The sequence below is a fragment of the Micropterus dolomieu genome, linkage group LG23 (assembly GCF_021292245.1).
Source record: "Micropterus dolomieu isolate WLL.071019.BEF.003 ecotype Adirondacks linkage group LG23, ASM2129224v1, whole genome shotgun sequence".
NCBI classification, from domain to species: Eukaryota; Metazoa; Chordata; class Actinopteri; order Centrarchiformes; family Centrarchidae; genus Micropterus; species Micropterus dolomieu.
This window is the reverse complement of record NC_060172.1, coordinates 19,555,445-19,582,085: the sequence shown is the minus strand read 5'-3', so window position 1 is coordinate 19,582,085 and position 26,641 is coordinate 19,555,445. Positions and strand designations below refer to the sequence as shown.

The window sequence follows — 26,641 nt, the reverse complement described above, 5'->3', positions numbered from 1 at the left end:
AGTGTTCTTGGAAGAGATGTGTTCTCAAGAGCTTCTTGAAGTGCTCTGATGGTATGTGGTAGCTTGTTCCACCATTGTGGTGTTGCAGATGAGAACAGCCGGGACTGAGATTGCTTTGTGTGTAGGGTTGTGTGTAGAGCCAGACGGTGCTTGCTGGAGGAGCACAGTGCAGAGAATAAGCATAAGCTTGTATTATGGAGTTTATAGATGGGTGCAGATCAAGTTGTCAGTCAGTATGCCAGCAATACAGAGTGTATATGATCATTTGATGAATCTAACAGCTGAATATTCTCAGTAATAGAGCATATTGCTTTTAAATACGAGAAGTTCAATGAATGAAACCCATTCCTTGCTAATTAATTTCTTGACTGTTTTTTGTTTGTTTGTCACAGTTAACATTCACCTAAAAAGAGACTAATCAAAGATACGTAAATAGAGTACCATGCTCTTTGTGGTAAAGGTAGGAATACCACCTTATTTATCCTAAGTATCATGGAAACTAAACAGGACTGTAGAGTAGGAGCATGAACATTTCTACTTGTTTGGTACAACTTTATTATTATTAAAGAAAGCATGATAACCAATTTCATTCAAGGTGTATTTTTGCAAGATTGATATAACTATTGATATATATGGAAGTAGCATAAATTTTTTTCTTGCAGTTGAAAAACGTCTGACTTTGAAGGTCTGACTCTGAAGCCAAACCCACTGGCCACAAGCTAAAAGTGATTTTATTTTGAAATGCGTCACCGGAAGTCCTGTTTATTTTTTTCGTGACTGGTTTGACTTTTGTTTCCTGAGGCAGGATGACAGCTGAACTGGTGGTGAAGGTAGAGCAGTGCAGTCTATAACATTAACAGCCATCATAAACCCCCGTTTTATTAAAACGAAGGACCGACAGATTTCGCCGTGTGACTCCTGTTTGTACCAACCCGCGGGAGTGTTTGAGTTTACCAGAGGACGGTAACCGTTAACCTTGCGGATATTGTTTGTTCCTATTCACCAAGAGAGAAAAAGATCCGTGTCCGGATGTGCCAGCAGTATTTGGTTCTTTGCATGGCGTAGGCACCTTTTCTAAAGCAGGATATTCTTGATGTTTGGAGGGTCGGAGGAGGCCCTCGGGTCGACAGCTTGTCCCGTTAACATTAACTATAACGTTACTTCCAAATAGACCGATTTGTGTGGGAAAAGATCAACGACATGGTTGTGCAATAGAGAGGAAGAAGCGTTGTAACACGTCTTGACTAACCTCGGTGTTGTGGAGAGAGCAAGTCACCAGGAATCCAGTGTGTTTCCTGCTCTAAACCCAACAACAAGCTTGTGAGAGCTATTTACAAGGGAGACAAAAAGAGGAAATATTTGTGTCCTTGCCTCTTGTGTGTGTGTGTGAACCCCTCCGCGGACCGGGAAAACCTTCACGATGACGGGCAGCACCCCAGCGGACATGGTGAGAGTAATTACTGTCAGTAGCCTATATCACAACTAACCATTTAACTTACATCCATTTATTCCCCGTCAGGGTTTTGAACCAAAAAATGCTGCTACTGGTTTCAGGCCCAGTATGACAGGGGTTGTTAACTATAGATCCCAGTGGTTCCCAGAGTTGGGTTTGTGGATCTCCAGTGCACCTTGTAAAGGAAACTGTGGCACTGATATTGTGCTTATTAGTGCTTGCAGCTTTTTCTTCCTTAACTGTAACTCATGTATAGTTTTGCGTGTTTGCTGACACTGCATTTTTAAAATACATGTATTTTTCCTATAGTTCGAGGCAGCCAATGACTCCCATCGATTTCTCTATAGTATGAAACTCTGTGTGCACTTCTTTATGTCCTGTAATCTATCACAAGAGATAATTGATTTTTGTGTGTCACATTATTTTGTGTGCCTCATGATAATAATGCAGATATTAAGTAGTTGATCAAGGAAATGAATTGCCACTTTTGGTAATTGACTAGTCATTTATCAAGCAAAATGCCAAATAGCTGGTTTCAGCTTTTGAAATGCAAGGATTTGCTTTTCTCTGTTGTATGTGTCTGAAAATTGAAGACATTTGGGTTTCAGACTGCTGGTGAGTCAAAGCAAACAATTTGAAGCCCCCAACTGGAGCTTCTTTCAGTATTGACTAAGATGTTATTAGGACTGGGCAATAAAACAATATTGATAATTATCGAAATATAACTTTCCTCAATAACATTATGACAATTGTTCAATATATCATCAATAAATATTTTATTAAATTAATTAGAATTAAAGTAACACTTAATTTTTAAGTGCTAATTTCCAGTGGCTTCATTTTGTTGAGGAAAAGGGATAATCATATTTTTTGAAAAAATATTTTTTCATAATTGTTTTTAATGTTCTACCTCAGATATACTATTTGGCATGATTTCTTCAATTTTCACTTTTATTGTGATAACATTTTTGGCCATATCGCACAGCCCTAGATGTTGCAGACTAAATGAAAAATTGTCTAAATAATAGACAATGACAAAAATGATAGTGAGCCTGCACCACCATGAATACTCACCTGCAACTCCAATACGTTTCAAGAGTCTAGTAATTGATTTTCATAATATATGGAAATGAGGAAGAAAGACAATGGCATCCTTGGAAAGTGGACAAAATACATGAACATTTCTAAAACAAAATGATCTTCGGTATAAGTGATTGGCAGTAAATGAGCTAAAAGATACAAAACCTACGGGAACAGATACATTTGTTATTATTTTGATCAGATCATTTTTAGCATTCCTCTTAGATTTGATTTGATCATACCTGCTTATGTAGTGGCAAAAGGAGGCTAAACTATGACCTTAAGTTTGTGGTCATCATCAGGTGACTTTATCAGCTTACCCCCACCCACTCAAGACATTATCCTCTTATGACTTATTTACTTGTTTTATACTAGCTTACTGCCTTTGGTGCGTATTATGAACTCTCATCATAAAGATTTATTTCAGCCTCTTGTGGGTAAGCTATTCCAGAAATCAAAAGGCATATAAAATGCATTCATTTGGGTTTACCTACTTTTAGACATAATATTTCCTCTCTGTCTGGCAGTTTTGTGTCTGTCATTTTTGCTGCCAGTCCATGGTGGGTCTAAGAATACTTCCATGTCTATGTATAGAAAGGATAAACCACGCAATGTGTCCCTCCACGCAAAGACCAGTTATACCAGCTGTAAGCTGTAAGTATAGCACATCGCAAGGAATATCCATGGATTATGGACATAATCATGATCCGAATCTTTCCTTTTCTGACCTGATATGGCTGATAGTTAAATCCTCAGGAATCCTAAAGAACGTTCATAGAAGGTCTTATGTCACCATCTCAATCATGTGTGGGGCTTCATGTGAACCTCAGTTGCAGTGTTATGGGTTAGTTAACTGTGTTTTTATCAAGCGGGAACGTCCAGGTCTGAAAAGTGAAGCCAATACAGAAGTGCTGTAAACTTGCATTCTTTCGATTTGACCAGAAGGGGGCTGATTGCATTGAAGTCTATGACAAAATGAGCCTACTTCTCACTTGATTTATTACCTCAGGAAACACTTTCCTAATGAGTTTATGGCCTCAATTGATAGTTTCATAGTCTTCTTCGATACAGCATGATGTTCATTTAATAACGGCGACTTGTCAGGTGTAGCAGTGTGTATCCCTCCCTAGCTCCATCCTCTTGTGTAAATATGGTCACTTCTGGTTCCAAAAAAACCAAGATGGTGGCCAAGATGCAAAACTTGAGGCTTCAAAATGGTAGTCCACAAACCAACTGGTGATATCACGGTTCCTAGGTCCACTTATTTTATACAGTCCGTGTTTTTTCTTGCCTATTAGAGCGGTAGCATAAGATTATCATTCTGAGATCCCTGGGTCAAGCCTCCAGCTGCTCTGCTGAAGTTTCTTTAAGCAACACATTGAATCCTTGCCAGCTGGTTTAAAGCTCAGCCTGTTGTGAAAATTTCCCCTGTGGGGGAAGTATCACATTATTTTGCATCATTTACTGCCAGTGTCAGGCACAAGGTTCATTTCTTCACTAGTAAAGTAATAATATTTCCTCAACGGCCAACTTTCAAGTGTTGTTTTAAATGGGGTTACCTCATGCCAGAGCTGCTGTCTTTAGGCTCATGTAATTAACATGCCTGCAGCAGAAACACAAAGGTCAAACTCTGCACATAAGTAAGACGTTTCAGGATTTCTGCCAGTGTAAATAGTCGGATAAATTGCTTCCCTTAGTGGCTTAGTTCCATCTATACATCAAACTAGCTCCTTGAGTTCCCTCCGGGAATTTGTGGAAATATCAGCTGTCTGCATTTAACTCATCCTGTGTGGTTGAAATCAGCAGCAGATGCACATTCTCTCTTTGTTTCCCTCCGTTTTTCTCTATCAGTCTGTGGAAGGAGAAAGTGAGTTTGTATGTGCACACACACTTATAAAGGCTGTATAGAGTGAGAGTGAGAGTAGGAGGAGAGGAGATTGCTGGTGCCAAACATTGTGGGTGAATGAATCTGAGAGAAAGAATAGGAGAAGGAATAGTCGTGCCTTTTGAGAATGGAGGATGGGATTTCCCCCCCTCTGTCTTCGAAAGGAAAAAAGAAGAGGGGTTGAGGGGTAGGAAGAGTGAAGGGTTGGGAGGGGGCAAATTGCCTCGCTCCAGGCAAGCCTCAGAAGTGCTGACAGGGTCGAAATGGTCTACTATGGTAACAGTGGGACGCTTGGATCTGAGGTCTAGATGCCCTTGTGAGTGTGTTCAAGGATTGGGCTGGGGCTCTCCGCAGGTGTGTGTGTGTGTGTGTGTGTGTGTGTGTTTGGTAACAATGAGTAAATGAGAGATAGAGAGAGAGGGCGTAGTACAGAAGCAGGAGAAGAATAAAGCACCTCAGTTCTGATAAGCTTCGCTGAATAAATACAACCCAGAAAAGACAGAGTCCCGTGGAGAGGAGAGTGAATTTCAAACATCACCGCTTTAGATACGCCCTCGCACAGCAGAGAAGACAGAGATATCCAGGTACACACACACAAAAGAACAGTACATGACGGTTCAACTTTATCATAAGAGTTCAAGAGATCAACTGTAACTACTGCCTTTATTAATATTTAATACATTATTTACTACTTCTTCCATTAAGAAGAACTTTTGGTTTAGCCTGGTTCCAGCCATCCAGAAAGGTCCGCTAATTGACTGCTGTTTCCCTTGACTAATGATTTTAGCTTATAAGCTAAAATCATTAGTCAAGGGAAACAGCAGTCAATTAGCGGACCATTCTGGATAAATAGATTAGGCAATATACAGAAACAGAATTGCAAAGCAAAACTTATTTTAATTCCAAACATTCAATGGTTCCAGTTTCTCAGATGTGAATATTTACAGTAGTTAACGGAATAGTTTTGGAGGTTTGATTCTGTAGAATTACAGAAATAGCAACTCAGCATATTTTTGTGTTCCTTCCGGGCATCCGCTGCTGCGTCCTCGTTGACTGAAAATGATGCAGTCAGGGTGGATACAACAGTCACAGCTTATTGGTTGCGATTTTACATAAAATATGATGTATTGTTCATTGTTATAGTCCTTAATTGAGGTTTTATTTTTGTGCCTACTTGTAAATGTAAATCGACTTTCAAGTGTTTTTGAAAATCAAGTTTTAATTTTTTTTTGTTCATATGCAGCAATTTTCTTTATTCTTTCAAGCTTCAGATACTTATTTACACTATATAATAGACAGTATGTATATATATCTCAAAGAAGCCATTATCTGCTTAATGAGTATTTCTACCATTGATACATTTAGCTGATTATACATGTGTACTTTTACTTTACTAAAATTAAGAATGCAGTGACTCTTTTTATAGTGTGGTATTACTACTTTTAAGTAAATACTTTGAATACTTCTTCCAGTACTCTCCACCGGAGGAGGATAAATAACAGTCAGGCATTTTCCACAACCTGGCCCAAAAGTTGTTGTTATAAATTATGTATAAAGCACTGGGAAATAATTGATTAACCATTAACAAAGCTAGTAGTTTCAACTTGCCTCAGTAGAAAGTGGCAACAACATGACTGTGACTTCTCATTCTGGTCGTAAATAGTTAGTAAAGGCATACAAGGCACACATCTGATCCTGATATGATAGGAAGAAATGTACCGCATGTACACACTCATACACACTGAGTGTGTAGTATTCAAACACTGTATAATTTGTGCAGTGGTGAGTATGTGTTAATCTGTGTTGGAGGTGGCAATGACAGCCATAACACATGACCAGATCAGGAGGTACGATAGAACAAACTTCATGTTTCATCTGTAATAATTGCTAGGTTTGTTTTGATCGGAATTTAGAGATGTGAGTAGAAGTTTTCACTTTGCACAACATTTAACAATTTTGACCAACTTCTTATGTAAGGTCTCATTGAGAAGTGTGTAGGAACATAAACTCTCCACTGAGACTCATTTAGTCAAACAGCACCTGCACCATATGAGCTCTTAAGGTCAGTGAAATGCTGTTTTGTTATTATCAATGAATCTGCTGATTATTTTCTCTCAATCGATTAAATAATTAGTGTATAAAAATGATATGTCCGGGTGATGTCTTTAAATGTCCAAAACCCACAGATATTAAATTTACTGTTGAAAAAGACAAAAGGAAAACTGCTAAAATTCACCTTTCAGAAATTATAACCAATACATATTTGGCATTTTTGCTTAAAAAAATCACAGTCATCAAAATTGTTTATTTGCTGATTATCCGTTACAGTAAGGAACATAGGCTACTATATACACTAAACATCTATTCAGAATAGTGGATCTTTGTGTGACTGTATCTGTGTGTGACTAAAGGAGAGTCACCTCTGCTACTCTGTGTGTGGCTAATTATAATGTTGATGCTTTGAAAAGCAGTTTATGGTTCATTGCCACAGGATCCCCTCGGGGCACACACACACACACACACACACACACACACACACACACACACACACACACACACACACACACATACACACAAAGGATTAGGGGCCAGAGGCATAGACTGCAGGCCAGAGGTCAGCAGTGTGTTGGTCGGGAATGAAAAAACAGTGGGGAATCCTTGCTGCTGAAAACAGCACTCCCTGTCCCTCTTCCCACTCGAGCTTAGCTCAGCATTCATGACACCGAGTAGCTAGAGACAGAGAGAGGTCTGCAGGCGTTCTTCAGCCTCGGGCAGGAGCCTCAAACGGGGCTTTGATCGACACATACAGAGAGAGAGAGAGCACCATTGAATCTTAACACTGCCAGTTGGATGAAGCATGTCAGTTAATATGTGTGCTTTGCTGATGCCATGCGTTTTGCATTTGAGTCTGAGTCACAGATCAGGATTACATCATACCGCCCGGGCGCAGGAGTTGATATATTGACTCTGACATTGTCACATGTAGGCCTCGCAGTGCCATGGAAAGTTCTGACGGCAGTTCTGAAGGAGCAGGAGCTGTTCTCCATTCATATTAATTTCAAGCATTTCAGGAATTTGATGACTCAAAGTTGAAGATTGTGCAGTGCAGAAGCTGAAATATGTGTTCTGCTTAAGATGAATGATGTGAATACTTATTCTTATGACTGCAAACTGAGTTTTTAAATATTGTTATAGAAGTGAATGGTTCTTTTGGGTCATATTGTGATTGTTGTGAATGGAAAATGAATTGAAGACAGCTGTGAAAGTTTGCAATCTTTCCAGACTATTGACAGTTGCTGGTTATGTCAAAGCTTTTGTCAATGTGTGTTTCCAGCAGTCCTCTGTGATTGTGTAGGCTTAATTCAATTGTATTGATGCATGTCTACAACACCAACAGGAAGTCCTATTGAGAACCTCTCGTCCATTGATTGCTTATGTAACCGCTGGTTTGCTTATGTTTGTCTTGTGTTCTCCAGTGTGGCATGTGTCTGTGCATGTGCATCCTATGTGATGTCCTCTATGAATAATGGCACCATGCTGCATAGATCTAGGTCTATATACCTGCCAACACTCATGCTTTTCCCTTTTCATGTCTGTCCTCTATGGGAGCCATATTGCTCTTGTTGCTAAAAAAAGTGCCAATAAATATATTCTTTCTTGTAGCTTGACAGCGATTAAATTTAGATGTTCTGAACCTAAAAATGTACTAGTGCATGTTGTAGCCTACACAACAATAAACATTAACAAAGTCACTCAGTTTTTCAGCAAAATTCATGTTTCCTTATAGTCTAGAGTAGAGCTGCAATGATTAATTGATTACTTGTCAACTATTAAATTATTTTAATTAATCAGATTGAGTCATTTTTTAGGAAAAAAACTCCAAATTATAGGATTCCATCTTTTTAAACTTTTCTGGTTTCTTTGCACCTCTATGACAGTAAACTGAATATCTTTGGGTTGTGGACAGATGTTTGAGGATGTCATCTTGGGCTTTGGGAAACACTGATCCACATTTTAAAGACCATACATCTGATCGATTAATCACGAAAATAATCGACATTGTAAATAATCGTTGCAGCACTAGTCTGGAGGCTACTACACATACTCGCAGACAGTCACTCCACTTTCAAACATCTCATTTAATCTCGGGTAATTGAACGTATGTAGATGTCTCAGTCAAGCTGTTGCCTTAATTTAGATTGTACTAGGTATTGAGGTTAAAATGGAGTTAATAGGTTTAGGCTAGTGGCACATTTCATAAAGCAAACATTAATAACCGCCTAGATTAAATCTTCGGGATGAAGCTAGTTATTAGATTTCATCACTCACCTGGCTTGATAGTGAGACCCTGTCTCTTTTGTAGTCTGTTTGCCTTTCTGATCAGCTCAGCTAGAAGACTGAGTAGTTCTGTGAGTAACCCAGAGGGTTTCTGAGAAGAAAAAAGTCTGTGTATGTGTGTTGGGCTAAGGGCTTATTCTGCTGGAAAATCCCCCTCTTTTCAGCAGTCATTGTTGGCAGGTATGGCTTTGCTCCGGCTGAGGAATGTGTTGAGCTACTTCACCGTTTTGGGGCTCCCGAGAACCCAGTTCAAGAGTAAGTGTCTTGTCTGCACTATTGATTCTAGTGCTGATCTCTCTTGACACTTAATAGGCACTTGTTGTTATCTGCATGTCTTCATGTCCTTAAATATTAATATTGTAGGAGCAGCAGTAGTGACACATGCTGTGACTCAGTTTGGATACTTCAATTGTACACTTTCAAGTAATACAGTGTGTACACTGTGTACTTACTTGCGTAGTTCCTGAAATTCGAAAGGGTAGTGTCGTCTCAAATCGAACACAGCTGTTGTTAGCTTACTGGAAATGACAATCGCAACATTTGACAGCTTCTTCTTCTTCTTCTCCTTTTCTCCTTCTCCTTCTTCTTCTTCTTAATGGTAAATTGCTACTGGACAGAGCATTACCACCAAATTAACCCAATAAACACATTTATAACTCACATTTCTATAGTGCAATGTTAACTGGAGCAACCTCAACCGCTGCAGTTCCCCTCCCCTTCCGCTATGTAGCCAAGATGGCGACCCTTGAGCGTGAGAAATGAACTTTTTAACCGTTATAGAGTACACCATCCAGGTACTCGTCACATAATTGTGCGTGTAAGTGCACCTACGCACTCAAAATAGCAAGTGTAAGTATGGAAGAACACAAATTGACAAAAAACAGCAATAATGTGCAGCAAAATTCACAGTGCTGATTAGAGTGAGGACACTCTTCAGCTTTTATGCCAAGTGTTCAGTCAGAGCATGACATAAATGAGTGGGAGTGAGTGTGAGTAATATGCAAGCGCTCAGATGGCGCTAACATGACAAAGTCCGAACTGGACTCTGTAAGCCTGCAGCCACTTTTGTGTGTGTGTGTGTGTGTGTGTGTGTTTTGTTCACATGTTTATGCATACACAAATTTGCATAGAGAAACCAGTGAGAGCACAACCTGTTCTTCCTGTTAAGTTTGACGTGTCTGCCCTTGGCTTTGCCAGCGGAGAAACACCCACTCGGGTTCTCGTTTGCTTCGGAGAACAGAACAAACTAGGGCTGCGCCTAAAGGCCATTGTTTGCATGGTATGGTGTTGTGCTACTACCAAATGGCACAGTGCCATGATGCTGTTGAAAAGGCTTATCCACGGTGGCAAGAATATGACTGGTGGACAAATATAGTTTTCTTTTTGTTTGAAAAAACCCACAAGGTGTAAAGAAGGTGTAAAAAAATGTATGTAGAATATCCTCACATCATTAGAAACCAACAGAAACAATAACAAAGCTGTCCTCCACGGCATAACTCTAAGTTAAACAAAACGGCAGTTTTTTGGTTTACAAAAAAGGAGAAGATGAGGTACTCCCTACTAAAGAAAAAAAAAAAATATGATTCTGTGGGCTGGCTGAATTGAGAATCTGGAAGGAGGAAGAGAAACTTGAGTCGAGAAAGGGTCACAGAGTGACACGTAAGCAGGAAGATGAGCAGCCAAACAAAAGCTCATTTTACTGCACTTTACTTTAGAAAGATCTTACTTACTAAAAGCAACAGTGTAAAAAAAATGTTAGCTAATAAGTTCAATTAACTGAAGCAGTTATGTAAAGTGGCACGCTAGCCTCGTCAAATATTCTACTCACAGACATTGTTTGCCAATCAGTAATGTGAACTAATGTCAATCATTAATGCAAACTGGAAGTCGCTCAGTTAGTAGCTTGCGTGTTCCTTTTCACATAATAAGTTTCTAATGGAAATTCTGCACAAATAATGTGCTCAATCAATGTGCTCAGTGCATATACTGTGTTGATTTCGGTTTTACACCAAGCATTAATTGCACTGACAGACCCAGGGATGTTGAAACAGTCTCTTGTTTTCATGCTATTGGCTTTCCAGTGATGTCACAGGAAGGGGAGATATACAGCTTTAATTTTCTAACATACCATTTAAATAGATGTAAAACAAAAGCACTCAGGTGAGGAAAAACCCCCCACTCTGCATTTCCTTATAAGTCAAAATGTTGAATAGGAAGAGTGTATGTGTGTGTAGGAGAAATAGAGGGTGGAGGTGTTTAACTAGCTTAATAAAAGGAGCCTTTCAGCTGCATTGGAAACAATTTCCAGCTGAGGGGACTTTCATGTTAAAGCTTTGGTTTGCCGGCACAAACTGTTCGTGTGTGCGTCCGAGCTGCTAGCTGGCATGAATCAACTGTCCTTATTCTTGATGCATTTTGGGACAGACTGCCATTTCTAAATCGGTGCTTAACTCGGCCCCCGATGTTCGAACGTCAGTCAGACAGACAATGCGTACTGAGGGAATTAGAGGGTCAGTGTGTTGAGACTCTTCGGGTCCCAGACAGGGCAGACATGAGCCACAGAGCAGTCATCCAAAGGTCAAGCCTCACCAACTGGATGTTCCAACAGGATCAGCTGGCCTCCAGATTTCACACACATGCCTTTTAACCCTGACGTTTACCATGTCGTGGTTGTCATTAAGAGAATTACTTTTTTATGATTTCAAAATGTGGTCCGACAAGCTTTTGTACTTGAACCCAACTGCGACGTATTTGACTGTCTTCATGTTATCATAGCTAATAGGGGCTGCAACTAATGATTATTTTAATAATCAATGAATCTGTTAATTTCTGTGGTGAATTAATTCTTTGTTTAGTCTTTCAGATGTTAGAGAAAGGAAAAGAGCACAAACCAGAGCACAGGGTGATGCCCTCAGGTTGCTTGTTTGCGTCAACAGTCCAAAACCCTGTTTTTGTGATACTAAAACAACCAAAAAGCAGCAAATCCTCACATTTGAGGAGCTGGAGTCGGAAAATGTCTGGCATTTTTACTTGATAAATGACTCAAATGATGAATCAATGGTCAAATTTGTCGGGAGATTAAGTCGATTGACCAATCAATAGAGTTGCAAAGCGAGTGTTTTCAGGCACCTGTGGTTCCAGAAATAAAAGCCCCTTTCATTTTCTCCACAGACAATGTTGACTGACAGTCGGAGCACTTCGACTACCTGGACGGCCATGAAACTTTCTTAGTTGAATCATCAGTAAAAAATATTAACACCTGCTTTAGAAAAGATCTGATTCTTTAAAATCACATCAAAGGTACAAGCGTGTGTACTTAACGATGCCCAAGGTGCATTTTGCCCAGAAACGACCATCTTAAAATATGGAAAAAGCTCTGCACTCAGCGTCTTTTTTTAAGAGCGCTCTGACTTTTTTGTGAAGCTGCTCTGAGCGCTTCTTCTTCTCTGAACTTTTCAGAAAGGCGCTGGTTTTGTCACTGTCGCTTCTTTTCATCCTCCAGAAGCTTTAGATCATACATACCAAGCACTAACCAAACTAAACCCTTCTCCTCAGCTGATAACGCGAGCCAGCTTCAGTATTGAGGCTCTCAGGGGTTTGCCACTACGTGAACAGCCAGTGTAGACACTAATAACCCTTCTCATTGTTTATCTCAACCACTTTAAACCTTCCTACAACTTAAGTGTACTAGTGTCTTTGCACTAAACTCACAAAGACAAACTCCTTTGTATTCATTGGATAGTGATTGTGATCCTAGTGCTGAAGGAGTGTCAGGTTTATGTTGAACAGGATGTAACTGCACATTGATCGTGTACTTAGTGGTTGAATTTGTGTGCTGCAGTGGCAAGAGTAAAAAGACAATTGGTAGGAAATGTTTTTTGGCTCGTCGCTGGAAGGTTGTCGTGATGTCAGGAGAAATAGCAGTTATCTGGAGATGAAAGCAGGAAACACAACTAACTTTTCTTTCCTGGTATCTTTATTAATAATAATAATAATTCATATTGTACAATATTCCCACAGACACACATAGACAGATGTGTTGGTGGGACATAGTCAAAGAGGAAAAAAGATAGAGCTCAAAGAGGAGACAGCCAGAGACAGGAGGGTGTGTGTGTGTGAATGATAGAGAGAACGAGGGAGCATGGAGAGAGGGTATATTTGGCCTTCATGCTATCTTGCACAAATTTGTCATTGCATGTTAGATGCTATGGAGCACTTTCCCTATGAATATCTCTAATGATCCCACCAGGGGTTGTGTGTGTGTGTGTGTGTGTGTGTTTCATGTGTGTGTTCTTATCTGAACGAGCTGGCAGTAATGAAGCATAGGACCTTGAACCAGAATGATTCAGGGCTTTTCATCCATCTTTTTTTCTCAGTTTCTTGTAATGAGGACTCATTGGTTTATCTTGAGGGAAGCAGCAGAGCTTTGACTCACACGGAGGACCTCTGATATCGACCTATAGCATAGTTTAATTACACATTGCGGTGAAGAGGCTTCTCCTCTGTGCTAGAGATCATTTGGCTTAATATACGGTCATGAATGAAACAGCAGTGACTCTTAAAGCAGTATTCTGGGCGAGTGGGTTTGAAAGATGTTTGTGGGTTAGTAAGGCTGGCACATTTTTGCTAACTTTAGCCGACTTCCATTTAGCTCAGTCAGCTGATCATGAAACCGTTAAAGTTCATAGTCCTTTATGCTTTAAGGCTCAGAGATGGCCCGTATAGTAATCCTGTTTAAGTTTTAATCTAAGGCTCTCAGTGTTCAATAAACGGGGCTATATCGGCGAAGCCATTCTCAAAATGGTCCTAACCTTTAAGCTACCTCTGCATTCACCTTGCTGTGAACCTGTCATCTGTGGTGGATACACGCGTAGGAAATTCCTTATCATGCTATTTAGCATGGTTGTAAACATCTTAATTATGGTCGCATAACAGCCAGCTCATCGTCAGCGTACCTTGGCTGATATGTCATGTGTATCCATTTTTTTCTGCTTTAGGGTGGAACAATGTTTGTCTAAGACCTTGATTAGGTCCCCAGCCGCCACCCCACCCCAACCATCCCCTCCCCTCTCCACCTCCTCCTTGCCGCTGCACTGTTTCTTCCTGTTGTTGCCTGTGTAACCGGCTGCCGTCTCCCCACTGAGATTGCCTTTTTAACCTTTAATTTTCACTTAAATGTGGATGAAGAACTGCGGGTCCAAGGGGGGTTCACTGTAGAATTAACTCTGGTAATTGGTAATTATTGAAACCATAGACTTTGTTGCAATTAGATGCATTAACATGTTAACAGTAGGTGTTGAGTAAATTGTAGATCTTATACACCACAAACAGCCATACAATCACCTAGTGTTTGAATATACACCTTTCAAGCAAAATCAATAAATTGATCATTGCAGGCTTCGCAAGAATTTTTATTTATTGTAGAGCGATTGCATTTGATTATACTATATTATGCAGTCTTGTATAGTATTGTGACCATTCCCCTGTAATCTCTAAAAGAGGGTATTTAAATATGCAATGTTTATGTCTTGCTTTATACATTATTATTATTATTATTATTATTATTATTATTATTATTACTATTACTATTACTATTATTATTATTATTATTGTGTGTGCTTTATATTTCTGTACAAAGAAGACACTAGTACAACCAGGTCAAGTACAAGACATCTAATATGTTGTGTCTGTGTATATATTATTATTACATTAGTAGCCTCTTACACATGCTCACTTAGAGATTTTGTAATTTACTTTCATTGCATGTAAGCCTGCGTCTATTCCTGTCACTGCATGCTGCTTCATTCCTGAATAGGCCTAGAATATGCTGTGTGTGTGGTAGTAATACCCCTGGTTTTTTCTGTGCAGTGCCATCTGGTAAATTCCAGCAGAGAGGGCATTTTAGCTTGCTAGCAGTCTCTATCTGTGTGCCCCTCTCTCTCACAAACGGGCAAACACTCTCATGCACACACAGAAGTTTTCCCTCCTGAACACACATAGCATCACGTGAGTTGTGACTGCAGGGCAGTACTCTTTTTCTGAGGGAGAAAAGAAAAAGCAGCGTTGTGGATGTAACTGCTGCTCCTCTCTACTCTGATGTTGATTCTCTCTCTCTCTCTCCCTCTCTCATATGTTACATCAGTTTCTCCTTTAAATGTCTGCTGAGTCTTTATAGTATGGGATAAAAGACACAAAGATAGTAATATAAAGGGAATGAGTTTTGCAACCTCAGTGTGTGCAGCAATGCGCTGTGCTTCCTCAATAGGGTGAAAAGAATCTACAAAAACAACTTGTCAGGATTTGAGAAACAGAATTGGATTTACCTGGCAACCATTCACTTTGATATAATGGATTTTGAAAGGCCAAACTGAAGCTACATTTTCACCTGGCAGCAGCAGTCTTATACACATGATCATAACAGATGATAGATATGATAGATACTGGTATATTAGACTGAGCTACATTTATCTGTCTCCGATGAAAACCCTTAACCTTAATTTTAAATACACACATAGAAAAACAGGGAAAAGCTTGTGCTCAGAAAGACCAACCTGAAAGGTTACAAATCAAGCTAATCCTGACTGCAGGGCATCGACTACAAACCGCTGGGGAGACCACCTAGGAAAGAACACAGGGGCGGGTGTGTGGTGACTGAGGAGGGAGGACGGGGGAGACAAGGGAAGGCAGAGGTCACCACAGAGTGTGTAGTTCTCTTGGGAGGGGGAGAACAGAATGGGGATGCTTTACTAGACTCCAGGGCTTTCAAATAGCAGGGGGTACAGGAAAACACGGGGGGGGGGGGGGGGGGGGGGGGGGGTCACATTGGTGAAACACCCTGTGATGGAAGTGAAGGAGAGTGGGAGGAGGAGTGAGCAGACAGGGCTGCTGCAGTGCAAATGGTAGGAAGAAGGAGGTAAAGGACAGGAGGTCCTTTCATCAAAGCCATCATCAGGGATCATCAACCCTCTGTGTGGTCCCTTCACACCAGCAGCATGCCGACATGTGGCATGTTGACCTTTGGGTTTGTGTGTCTGCTGGTAGCTGGTTTTTCCCCAGAGCCTAAACAAATAGTGTATATTTTGGGAAACAGAACTGCACGGAAAGAAAGACAAAACAAATCCGGCCATAATTCAAACTAATCTCTAAACTCCCAATACTACAGCTTACATGTTTTCTTACAGTCACAGCTTCTTGTTGTATTTTTAGTATTTTAATTGAAACACTAAAGAAGAAAGGCTGCAAGGTATTCAATAGATAGCTTACCGTATAAAGCAAAAAAAATGAAAGTCAAATTGACTTTGAGAGTTGTTTTGTTAAATTAGGTACATTGATATCTTTATGACAATGTTCAAAACTGTGTCTGAAGCAGTTTTATATGAACAGTACCTTGAAATTATACTGTATTATGAACCTTTTTTTGCTGAACAGAGGAACAGGTTTCAGGCGATCTACTTGTTTTCTGAAGTAGTTCACCCTGCTTCCCAACCAACAGTCAGTTGAACCTCCTTTTTCCACATAGACATAAGAAGATACAGGAGACCTGATGTAGCTATTCATTGTACATTAGATTAGTTGTTTTTAGGGCCGGGCACGTTAACTAGCACGTTAATTAATGCCGACAATTATTTTATCGCACGTTAACACAGTTTTTATTATTATTTTGAAGGTCCGTTGCTCACTGGCTCTGAATACACATACAGTCAAACCGTGCGTCACAGGAGGGACGGGATGTTGATCGGCCTGCAAATCATCCACCCAAACAAGCAGTGGAGCTCCGGCAGACTATGTTGGATGCAGCGTGTGGGAGAAGTAGATTTAACAAAGGCAAAAAGGCGATCAAATGCCATTGTGAAGTGGATAGCTACACACTGAATGCTGATTAGTGTTGGGGAAGATGTCGGTCTTAGAAATGTTGTTAAAATCACAACGTAATTGCAGTGATCCTCTGCCATGCGAATTCCCTGCTGTTGATGTTCTGATAACTATTTAGTAAACAGCAATAGATTCTGGAAACTCACAAACAGCAAGGATCAGTCTCTCTTCCAATGATTTGTGCAGTGCGTCGTGTACAAAAAGTTCAAGACAATTCAACTTCGGTGGCGGGTGGGCGTGTGCATGAGGCGACACTTGCTACTGAACATAGACTGTTTATGCTGCTCCCTGATAAAATAAAAATGTTTCTGCTGATACCTGTTCAGAAAAAAAAACACATTTATATATGTCCACTTGTTGCTCAGAAGATGCCTGTTATGATGTTATTATCGTGGCTCTGGACTCTGATGGTAACTTGTTTTAACAAGCTAAAAATGTAATGCCCTGGCAGCGGCAAATAGCCTTGGTTTTATATTTGATTCATTGATTAATATTTAAGTTGAGATTTACAAGAAATATTTTACTGCTACTGTGTAAAGGGAATACTGCTGGTAAAAAGCACCTTATTTGATTAAAGTGTTTGAAAACCACATGTTATTGCACTTATAGCAGTACATTTAAGTGTGCAATACACTACTTTAGAATTCATAATTAAATTTTGCGCACAACTATGAGTTTAATCGCAGAAAATTATACTATTAATCGCAATTAAAAATTTTAATCGTTGCCCAGCACTAGTTATTTTATGACACAGAGGACACCCCATAACTCTGCATTGTGCTGTTAAACAAGAGTGAGTTACAAAGTGAAAATCTGGCTTAGATGTCTGAAAAAAATGAGTCATAGCCGCCCCAGTTAAAAAGCTTACTTTCTCACTTCCACACAGGTGTGTGTAATGGATGAGAATGTCAGGTTGTTGGTAAGGTTGCAAACAAGTGCTTCATTATAAATTCGCAAATTATTATATCTTGACAGACGTCAAACTTAATATAAACGATAGAATTCAATGACAAGTAGGGTTGCAGCGGTATACTGGTTTTTATGGTATGCCATGGTATAGAAATTGTTATCAAACCATGTACATTTGCTTATCTACGGTATTGAAAAAATGCAACAAGACGGAAAGGATGCAACCTGACGGAGGCTCTCACCTGTGTGTATGCATCTTTTTTTTCTATTTTCATAAGGGCGACCTTAATTACGCATACTTCTGTTAAAAAAAATTGGAATTTTACAATGACCTTTAAAGGAATTTCATTCCTTTAAAGGTCATTGTAACTTAATTATAATAATTCAATTATAATAATAATTGAATCATACCGTGAAACGATACTGCGATATTGCACAACGCTGCAACTATACTGACCGGTAGAGGCATACTTTAGCTACCCTCCATACAGCCCTTGCACCTTTCCAGAGAAAAGTTTCAAAACTGCTGTTGCCTTCCTTTGCTTCCACACAGTTTGTATCTGGAGAAGCAGGGTGATGTTATTAGCTGATAAGCTGCCCCTAAACTGGAGCATTGGGGTTTAAATCTCCATGTTGGCAAACATCTGTCTTGCTGCAATCCTTATCAGCTCCAGAGCAGAGGGGCTTTCTCTTGCTAACCTTCTGAACTCAACCAGGGAAAACATAATTTAACTACCTGTCTTACGTTGTTTTTTTTCAGGTACAGCTTTATTTTGCTGTTTAGCACCATGCTGTCTCATTCTCTGTCTCATCTCTTGCCTTGTGTTTCGCTGGGAGATAGGGACAGACAGTCTAGACACTGACGGAGGGATGAGAGGAGAATCGACTGAGACGTACAAGAAAAATTTCACGTCTCTGCCCACAGCATCAAAAGCAGAGCCTCAGCAGCCGCCCTCCACCCCAGTGGGCATTTTGGGTGTGCTCACAAATGTTTGTGTGTTCAAGTATATGCAAAATGTGAATGTAAAACACTAAATAGGTTAATGGATGACCGAAGGAACTAGGTGGATTTGACTGCCGCTTGTTCACCTTCACGCTTCCTCTTCTCGCCGCCTCTCTCTGACCTTTGTTGTTCCCTCTTTGAATCCTCTTTTGAGTCCGCCACCCCGTTCCGTCTCGCGCTCTCTCATTTCCTCCCTCTGGCTCGCCTCCAAAAGGGTCAGCGTTTCCTCTGTCCTCCTATAGTATCAGACCTCGTCATCATTGTCATGGCGTCTGTATGCCATCAACACTCTGATGATGGGCGATACAGGACTCTGCAGAATCTCTTATTTTTTTCTCTCCTCTGTGAAACTGCTACATCTGTCTTTCTGTTGGCCACTTCCACTTCTTTAAGTTTTATCTTTAGTCTTCTCATGTCACTGTGTCTTTGCCGGTTTTATGTTTCATTTCTCTCTCTGAAAGTATTTATTGGAGTTTCATATACAGCGGAGCCGCACCTAGCCTAGAGGTCTGATGTGGGGATGAGGTTGTCAGTAGAAATATTCAAGTGAGACGTCCTCTTTTTCTTCTTTCTCACTTTCCCACATTTCCATCTGTCACTCGGTCAATTGTAAAGTGTCCTCCCTCCTTGTGTTGACTCTGTAAAGATGTGCAAAAAGCTCAAGACGTGGCTGCATGTGTGCATGTTTGTGTGTGTTTTTGGTGAATGGTGGCTTGTGGCGCACGGCCTCACACCTGGGGATGGTTTTTAGACCACCCAGGCACACTGTACTTTCAGCCACTGTGCAGTAGTATGTGTAATGTGTTTTTAAACCTCCCAGCTAATACATAACATGTTGTCGCTGTCAAGAAGAGGGCTGTATTTTTGACTAATGTTTGGAGAAGGCGATCCTCATTAAGGTCACAATACCTCGGCCTCTGGCTACTTGGGGGCAGCAGAAAAAAGTTTGACACATCCCTGCCTTCTAAGTTGATGAACTTGACAACAAACACTTGCCTATTAGCACATCTTACACAGCTTATTTATCCAGTCACTGTGTGGGTTGCCACTGTAATGTACTGGAGTTTACTTCAGTTTTCGATACCGCTCACATTTGTCATGTTAATACATTTGGCCCTGGGGGGTTATGAATGTCCATAGAACGAAGAAGCGAGAGCAACTTGAGTGGCAGGAGGCAGCCTAGCGACGTAAACCTGCACCAACCTCTTGTGACAGCTCTGATCACAGAGAGGAAGCGATAGGAACGAACCATAGACTGTATGGATCGTGTGATCAAAGGCACCTACCTGGCGTCTGTCAGGAGAGAGGAATGCAGCCCCGGGTGTGTGTGTGTACGAGTTAAGTGAGGTGAGCTTTTCAGAGAAGACACCAGGAGGGGAGATGACAGCATGAAAGGGAGCTCTACCTCTTTCTAGAGCGAGGAGAAGCAGCTGGATGGATTAAAGCGTAGCTGTCAGGTATGGTGCACAGGAAACAGCTGATCATGGGAGCGGAGAGAAGAGCAAGACTGGATTCTGGCTGCGATGATGACGTTGGGCCCATCAAGGGATAAGTCTTTTTGAATGACAGTACAAAAGGACAAGGGTTTGGAGAGAGATATGAGGTATGATGGGGTGACTGAGTAATGACACATGTGACTGATCGTAGTGAGAGCAACTAAAAGAAGGGAGGTTCGTTGCACATTTTCTCCTGGATTCAACGCCCACTGTTAAATCTGCAGCAGTGGAACAATGACATTCAAAGCTGCAAGCCCAACAGAAAACTAAAGGATCAGATTTAAAGTCTAAAAAAGACAACTTCAATGTCAAATAATGCATTTTCCCTAATAATTACATATATTTTGTATCTGCAGATGAGCTGCAAGTGGTGGGTTTATTTCCTTTGTGCAATTAAACTGCCACAGGATGTTTGCCGCTGTTGTGAAGGACAGAAACCTTAATTTAACAGCACTGGTAGAACTTTAATGTAGCCATTAGCCGCCTCTGCCACAGGAAGTTAGCATGATGCACCAGAAAGTGCATCTTATAAAGGCCTGTGGTGGTGGCTCTTACAATCTTAGATACTCTCTTTAATGATTAATGTCCTGAATTGTATTCATCAGGCCTGTGTTTTATGCCCACTGAACAGGCTGCTCACTTTATACACAAACAGGCATACACAGGAAAGAAAACTAGCAGGGGCTTTAAAGGTTTGGCCACAGCGGAAACGTTGTGAACGAAATAACTTAAATTTGGCGTCGTTCATGAAACTCAAGGACACTTTACAGAATTGACTATATGTGACCCAACAAAAAATACTTTTTAGAAAAGCCACTGCTTAAGGGAGTTTCCAGGCTGTGGTGAACAGATGGCGTTTGAGGAGTGTTTTAAACATGTCAAGGGATGAGCCATTGCAGATATCTGCAGCGAGGGCGTTCCAGAGGGTCGTGGCTGCAATACTGAAGGCTCTCTCTCCGAAGGTATGGAGTGGGGAATGGAGAGCAGGGCAGTTTCTGAGGACCCGATGTTCTGGGGTTGGGTGTATGGATGGAGCAAGTCAGAGAGGTACCGTGGGGCAAGGGCATGGTGGGATTTGTAGGTTAGAAGGAGGATTTTGTCGTTGATGCGGGACTTGATGAGGAGCCAATGAAGGTGGATGAGAGTTGGGGTGTTTTGGACATACTGTAGCCTGGCCCGGGTTTTGCTGGGGTCCCCATACAGAACTCTATTGCAGTAGTCCAAAGTTATAAAAGCATGTATGAGGGTTTCAGGCACGGAGTGAAAGAGTGATGGCTGGAGTCTAGAGATGTTGACATATTTTCACCTATTACGTTGATAAAGTGAACTTTGTAAGCATATTATTTAAACATCCAGCAGTTACGGAGCAACATTATCATTCATTTGGAGTCGTGTATCTGACCAACTGATGACTGTAAGTCCAATATTCACTCGCTATTAGCTCTGTTTTTGGTCTCTGCTACCTTCTAAGGGAAGTGCCTGGCTCTTTAGCTGCTAAATGTTCCACTATCTTCACCAGCTATTGTTATAATAAGCGTTTAGATGCCACTGCATATTAGACATTTGTCAGCAAACAACAGTGTGTATACAGGGAATTTTTTTTGTTGCATGGCAGTGATGCCAAAGCACATGGGTTGCAACAAGCGACAGAAGGGCTTCTGGGTAACCTGCACTTTTTAACTTTTTCCTGAAACTTAATCAGTCTCAAAGTAAAAATTTCAGCAATGTATAGGCAAAAGCAGCAGCTACACCATCAACTCGTGAAAAAGAACTGTGAAACTCTGGTATTTAAAGTGTTTTCCTACTAAGTCACTGTAGCTGCTCAGATAAGAAAATCTTAATCTTAACAGCACTGAACCATGAGTGAAAAATCTGCAATTGTAATAATAGCAACTTCAAAGACCCACCTTCAGCATTAAAAAAAAAGTACCAAAGCACAAGTAATCACACTAAAGACATGCTTGTGTCGTTAAAATCTTATGGTGCATTATGATTTTGTGCACTGATTACATGAGCACAGTCCGAGTGCTGTGTACATGCATAAAAGCAGAAAAAAACAGGGCAAAACAGCACAAATGACTAACTACCTCCCCTGGTTACCACAAGTGTTGGCATGGCAACCAGCAGAGCTTGCTGGTAGGCGAAATCAGCTGTGTTGAAATAAATCTTGACTGTTCAGATTGCTTGGCTGGAGATTTCTTTTGTCTTTTGTAGGAAGAAAAATAATACAATTTGAATATTGACTATTTCACAGTTTATGTATTTGTGAAATGGTCTTCCTTCAGCATTTGTCTTTTCTATCTTTCACCTGTTTTCAAACAACCAATACTTAATGTTTTGCACATGGTGCTTGTTTTGCATTACAAGCTGTTGGCAGGTCAAAATAAACCATGACACACTAGCCATTATAGATAAGCACATATGAAGATAATAATAAAGTTAATAATAAACAAACTTCTGGGAGAGACAGGGTCAAGGTCCTACTGTTTATTTCTGGATGTTTACTGCAGTGAAAAGATCAGTTGCATCCGTTAGCAGACTACAGTGAGGCAGATGTTGAAGGAGGCAATTGCTAAATTTGCTGTGAAATATTACCATAGACTGTATATAAAAATATTACACATAACAATCATGACTAAGATGTGCATAGTATGAAATGATGGTACATAAAGAATATAAAATCGGTACAAAGCATCACCCTCAAGTTTCTAAAGTGAAGTTTTGAAGCTTGGAGTTTGCAATTGCTGCTTGCTTTCATCTTGTAAAATCAAATTTGTAAATTCACATTTCTATTTCATTGAAAGAAGCAGAAACATAGCTAAGGGTCATGAATTTCTTGGTAAAGTGATTCTAAAATAAAGCAGGTGTGTTTTTTCTATTCTTTCTGAAGTTCTGTTAAAGGGGCTATATGTAATCACTTTTATGTAGTCGATTTATGCTACCTATCGAGATGTGCTACTTACTGCGCATGCGCATGACCAACAAGCATGGTCTGTTTCCACGCCCCATAAATCTGTGCAGCCTTGCTGTTGGGCATGCCGTCGAGACAGTGGCTGATCATCAACAATATCAAAAAATCATTATTAGTCTATCAGAATACAATTTAAAGATGGCATAATATAGTATTTCAACATGCTCCCCATCTCCTTACAGTACACATGGAGTGAGTAGTGGTGCAATATAAAATTATTCTGTAGTGGGAGCATTTTTCGACAAGGCAGCGTATATCGTCAGAACACCGGAAAGGGGTTTGATTTTATCTGCCCCTGAGCCGGGAACGTTGGTAGTAACAGAGTGGAATATGTCTATGTGAAAAGCCACAGCCAGCAGGCCGGTGTTTCTGCGTTTGTCGTGGGATCTCTGTTTCGGATTATTCTCGCTCATGAGTGCGAGCCTAGCATGCGTACAAGCACACACCTGATTGCAGTCTTAAAACTGCACAACAAGTGATCGCTGAAAACTACATTTTGCCCCTTTAAAGTTGCTTTGTAACGTCAATCAAATCCTACCTGCTTTCATTTTTAAGATGCTGTCCTCTGCATTAAGTGTGACGTAATTTTGCTCCTTCACCGGATGAAAATAGCCAGCTGGTACTCTCAGCTGGTATGCTTATCTGTCAGTAATCTGCTAGGTCTTACAAAAATATTAGAGATCACATTTTGAGGAAGCAAAATAGAAGTAAAAAAAAAATTAAGTTTGAGAAAGTACCTAAAAACAGATTGCAGTAATGCACTACCCCCAACCCTGTGAGTAACACATAATCACACATAGTGAGATTACAAATCCTCGCCTTAGGCTTTGTTTCCCGTATCACACTATCATGGGCCGCTGTTGCATAACTGCTCTGTCTGTGTGTATGTGTGCACACAATTGGAAGGAACGCACACAAGCAAACAAAGGAACTCTGTAATATTGTACTAAATGTGTGAAACTCATAATGAGACTATACAAATGAAAAGAGTTTATGTTCCTGTGAGCTCTCGCTGTCGTAACGTCTGAGGAAATGAAGCCGCAGCTTCTGGTACGTGCATTCAGCCTGCCGTTACATCATGTACAGTGACTCTCTATAAACACCCTTTTCAGTGTGTTTTTAATTGAAGAAAACAATGACTCCATAATAGAGTATGTGCTCTAATGGGAGCTAATAATTGCTTAACTCTTTATGCGTTTGCAAAATCACGGTAAGCTTGCAAAGCCGTTTTATTGACCAATTTAAAAAAAATGGGAGTGGCAGTGTCTTTCAGGCTGCCCCTTTTCTTCTGTTTCTTAGTTCACAGTTTGTCTTATAAAACAAGTCGCAACGTTATTATGTCTCCTGTTTTGTAGCTGTTAATAACATGCATTTAAATTAGTTTCACAGCCAGAAAGACAAGGGCCTACAAGTAATTATCAATAAAATCAGCGTCTGATGATTCATGCAGGAGTGTATTCTCAAAGTGCTGTGTAGCTGTATTCTTGCGCTTACTGTTGAATTTTCTTCGATTGAGTGGGCAAGTCAAAGCAGACTGGCTTCTGGATCTAGCTGGCTTGTTTTAAAACAGACCCCGTCAGTCTAATCACCCACCTCCTCTCCTGAATTCATTCATACAGTTAGGAATCCACACAGACAGCAGCAGCCAACCTTACTGCGTAGACTACCTATAAAGCTGCTCTAATATATTCCCACAGGAAGGCTTCCCACTCTATAATTTGTTGACTGCTGCAGAGGGTCTAAAGAGCAGCAATACTCTTAAATGCACTTATAAACAGAAGCACACATCAACACACACACACACACACACACACACACACACACACACACACACACACACACACACACACACACACACACAATTGCCTTGAGAAAGAGTTGAGAGCGGTAGTCAGGGAGGCATAATTATAGATGGCATTGAATTTCCTGTTCTCCGTGTGCAAATAGTATTTAGCCATGAGGGTTTGCTTACTTCACATGTTTACACCATGGCAGTGCTTTGCAGCAGGGTCACATTATTGTAGTCGTCTGTCTGAATGTCTGGTCTGCAGTGGAGGCTTGATGAGCAGGGAGCTGTGTCACCGATTTCATCCACAAGTAGCTGGTTCCTTTTTTTTTTTTTATTGTTTTCGGGAATAGAAGCCGCTGCACCAGGGGTATTTCAGAATTCTGACACCAGAGCCTAAGTGAGCCGAAGTGTAACACTCACTATGGTGCTTCTTCCAGTCCTCGACAAGCTCTGCAAACTGACGAAGCTTTCATACAACTGATTTCTGACATCCTGAGCTCAGAGTTAGACTGGCTGTAGGCAAGGGCGTGTGTGTTTGTCTGCAGATATGTGTGTGTGTACCGTACATGTATGTTTATGCATGAATGCGCGGCGCTCCCTGTACCTGGAGCTGTTGTATTCGTTACAGAGAGTAGATGGTAATAATTTAATTAAGTTCCCTGAGCTGGCTGTGAAACCTCATTACCAGCCCCTCTGCAGAAGAGAGTCCAGGGAGAAGGCACATCGACCCCCACAGGGAGAGGGGGCAGGGCGAGGGGGAAAAAAGAGCAAGATAGAGTTAAGACCTTGTTTCAGGTAAAATTTCAATTCATAATAAAGGGTGACGTGAGGAAAAAGAAAAAAAATGGAAAGCAAAAGCTCACCTGTAGAGACACAAACTGAAGGAAAAGACAACATAAGGTGTCCCAGTATAGCAACAGAACAGCTTCAGTGTTACATGGCATTGATTCTGCATGCCCCTGAACTCTACGTGAGGTTTGAAAACCATTCTTTGCAAACATGTGCCCTAATTTTGTGTTTTGATGATGCTGGTGGAGAGCGCTGGCTAGCACGTAGGATCTCTTGTAGGTGTTCATTTGTGTGAAGATCTGATGACTGAGAAAGCCTTGGCATATGATTTGCATACTTATTAAACCATTCACTTACCTTTGTACCTTGTATGGAAGCATCTGCATCTATTACGTGTCTTTCTATTTTCTATGTAGATTTGTCTCTGAAGAAAATGAGAGAGAAAGTGACCTGCGAAAGACGGATGGAAAGGGGGAGAGAAGCAAATAATGAGAGTGAGGTTGTGCTGGTTGATAAGAGGAGAGAGTTTACCTTGTTTAATTGAAGCTAGCTCGGTGCCTCTTGTGATTCTGGCCTTGTACATTCCTCCACTCTGCAGAGTGAGAGATTGACAGAGTGGACGAGAGAGACAAAACAAGGCAGGGGTGCAGAGAGGAAGACAATAAGATGTGCCTCAGTGGGAAATGGTTAGGAGGGAAGTGGGGCGGGGGTAAGGCTAAAGCTTTCTTGTAGATGTTATCAGGTTAAGCCACCCACCACTGGCCATCGCCATGGTGACACCATGGTAACCGCCAGGTGTTCAACCAGAGAAGGAACCAGACCTTGCTTATGTAAAGGGGCTTCCTCTGTGTGTTTCCTCCCTCATTATTTCTGTCTTATTCTCAGTTATTCTCAAATATGGTTTGTCTTAAAGGTCATATTATGCTTTTGGACTTTTCCCCTTTCATTTATTGTGTTATATATGTTTTTTGTGTACATGTAATAGGTTTGCAATGTTCATCCCAAAGGGAGTTACCATCTACCACAGAAAACACTGCTCCTGAACTGCCTGAAAAC

The 26,641-nt window shown here is 40.7% G+C and overlaps 1 protein-coding gene across 1 annotated transcript in view; it reads left to right on the top strand.

Moving 5' to 3' along the window:
* The first annotated feature begins 800 nt into the window (after positions 1–800).
* ubl3a (ubiquitin-like 3a) overlaps positions 801–26,641 on the top strand; it is a 37,209-nt gene continuing 11,368 nt past the window's right edge. The window contains exon 1 of the mRNA XM_046040447.1: positions 801–1,447. Coding sequence (XP_045896403.1) covers positions 1,421–1,447 — 27 coding nt within the window. The 5' untranslated portion in view covers positions 801–1,420. The remainder of the gene's footprint in view (positions 1,448–26,641) is intronic.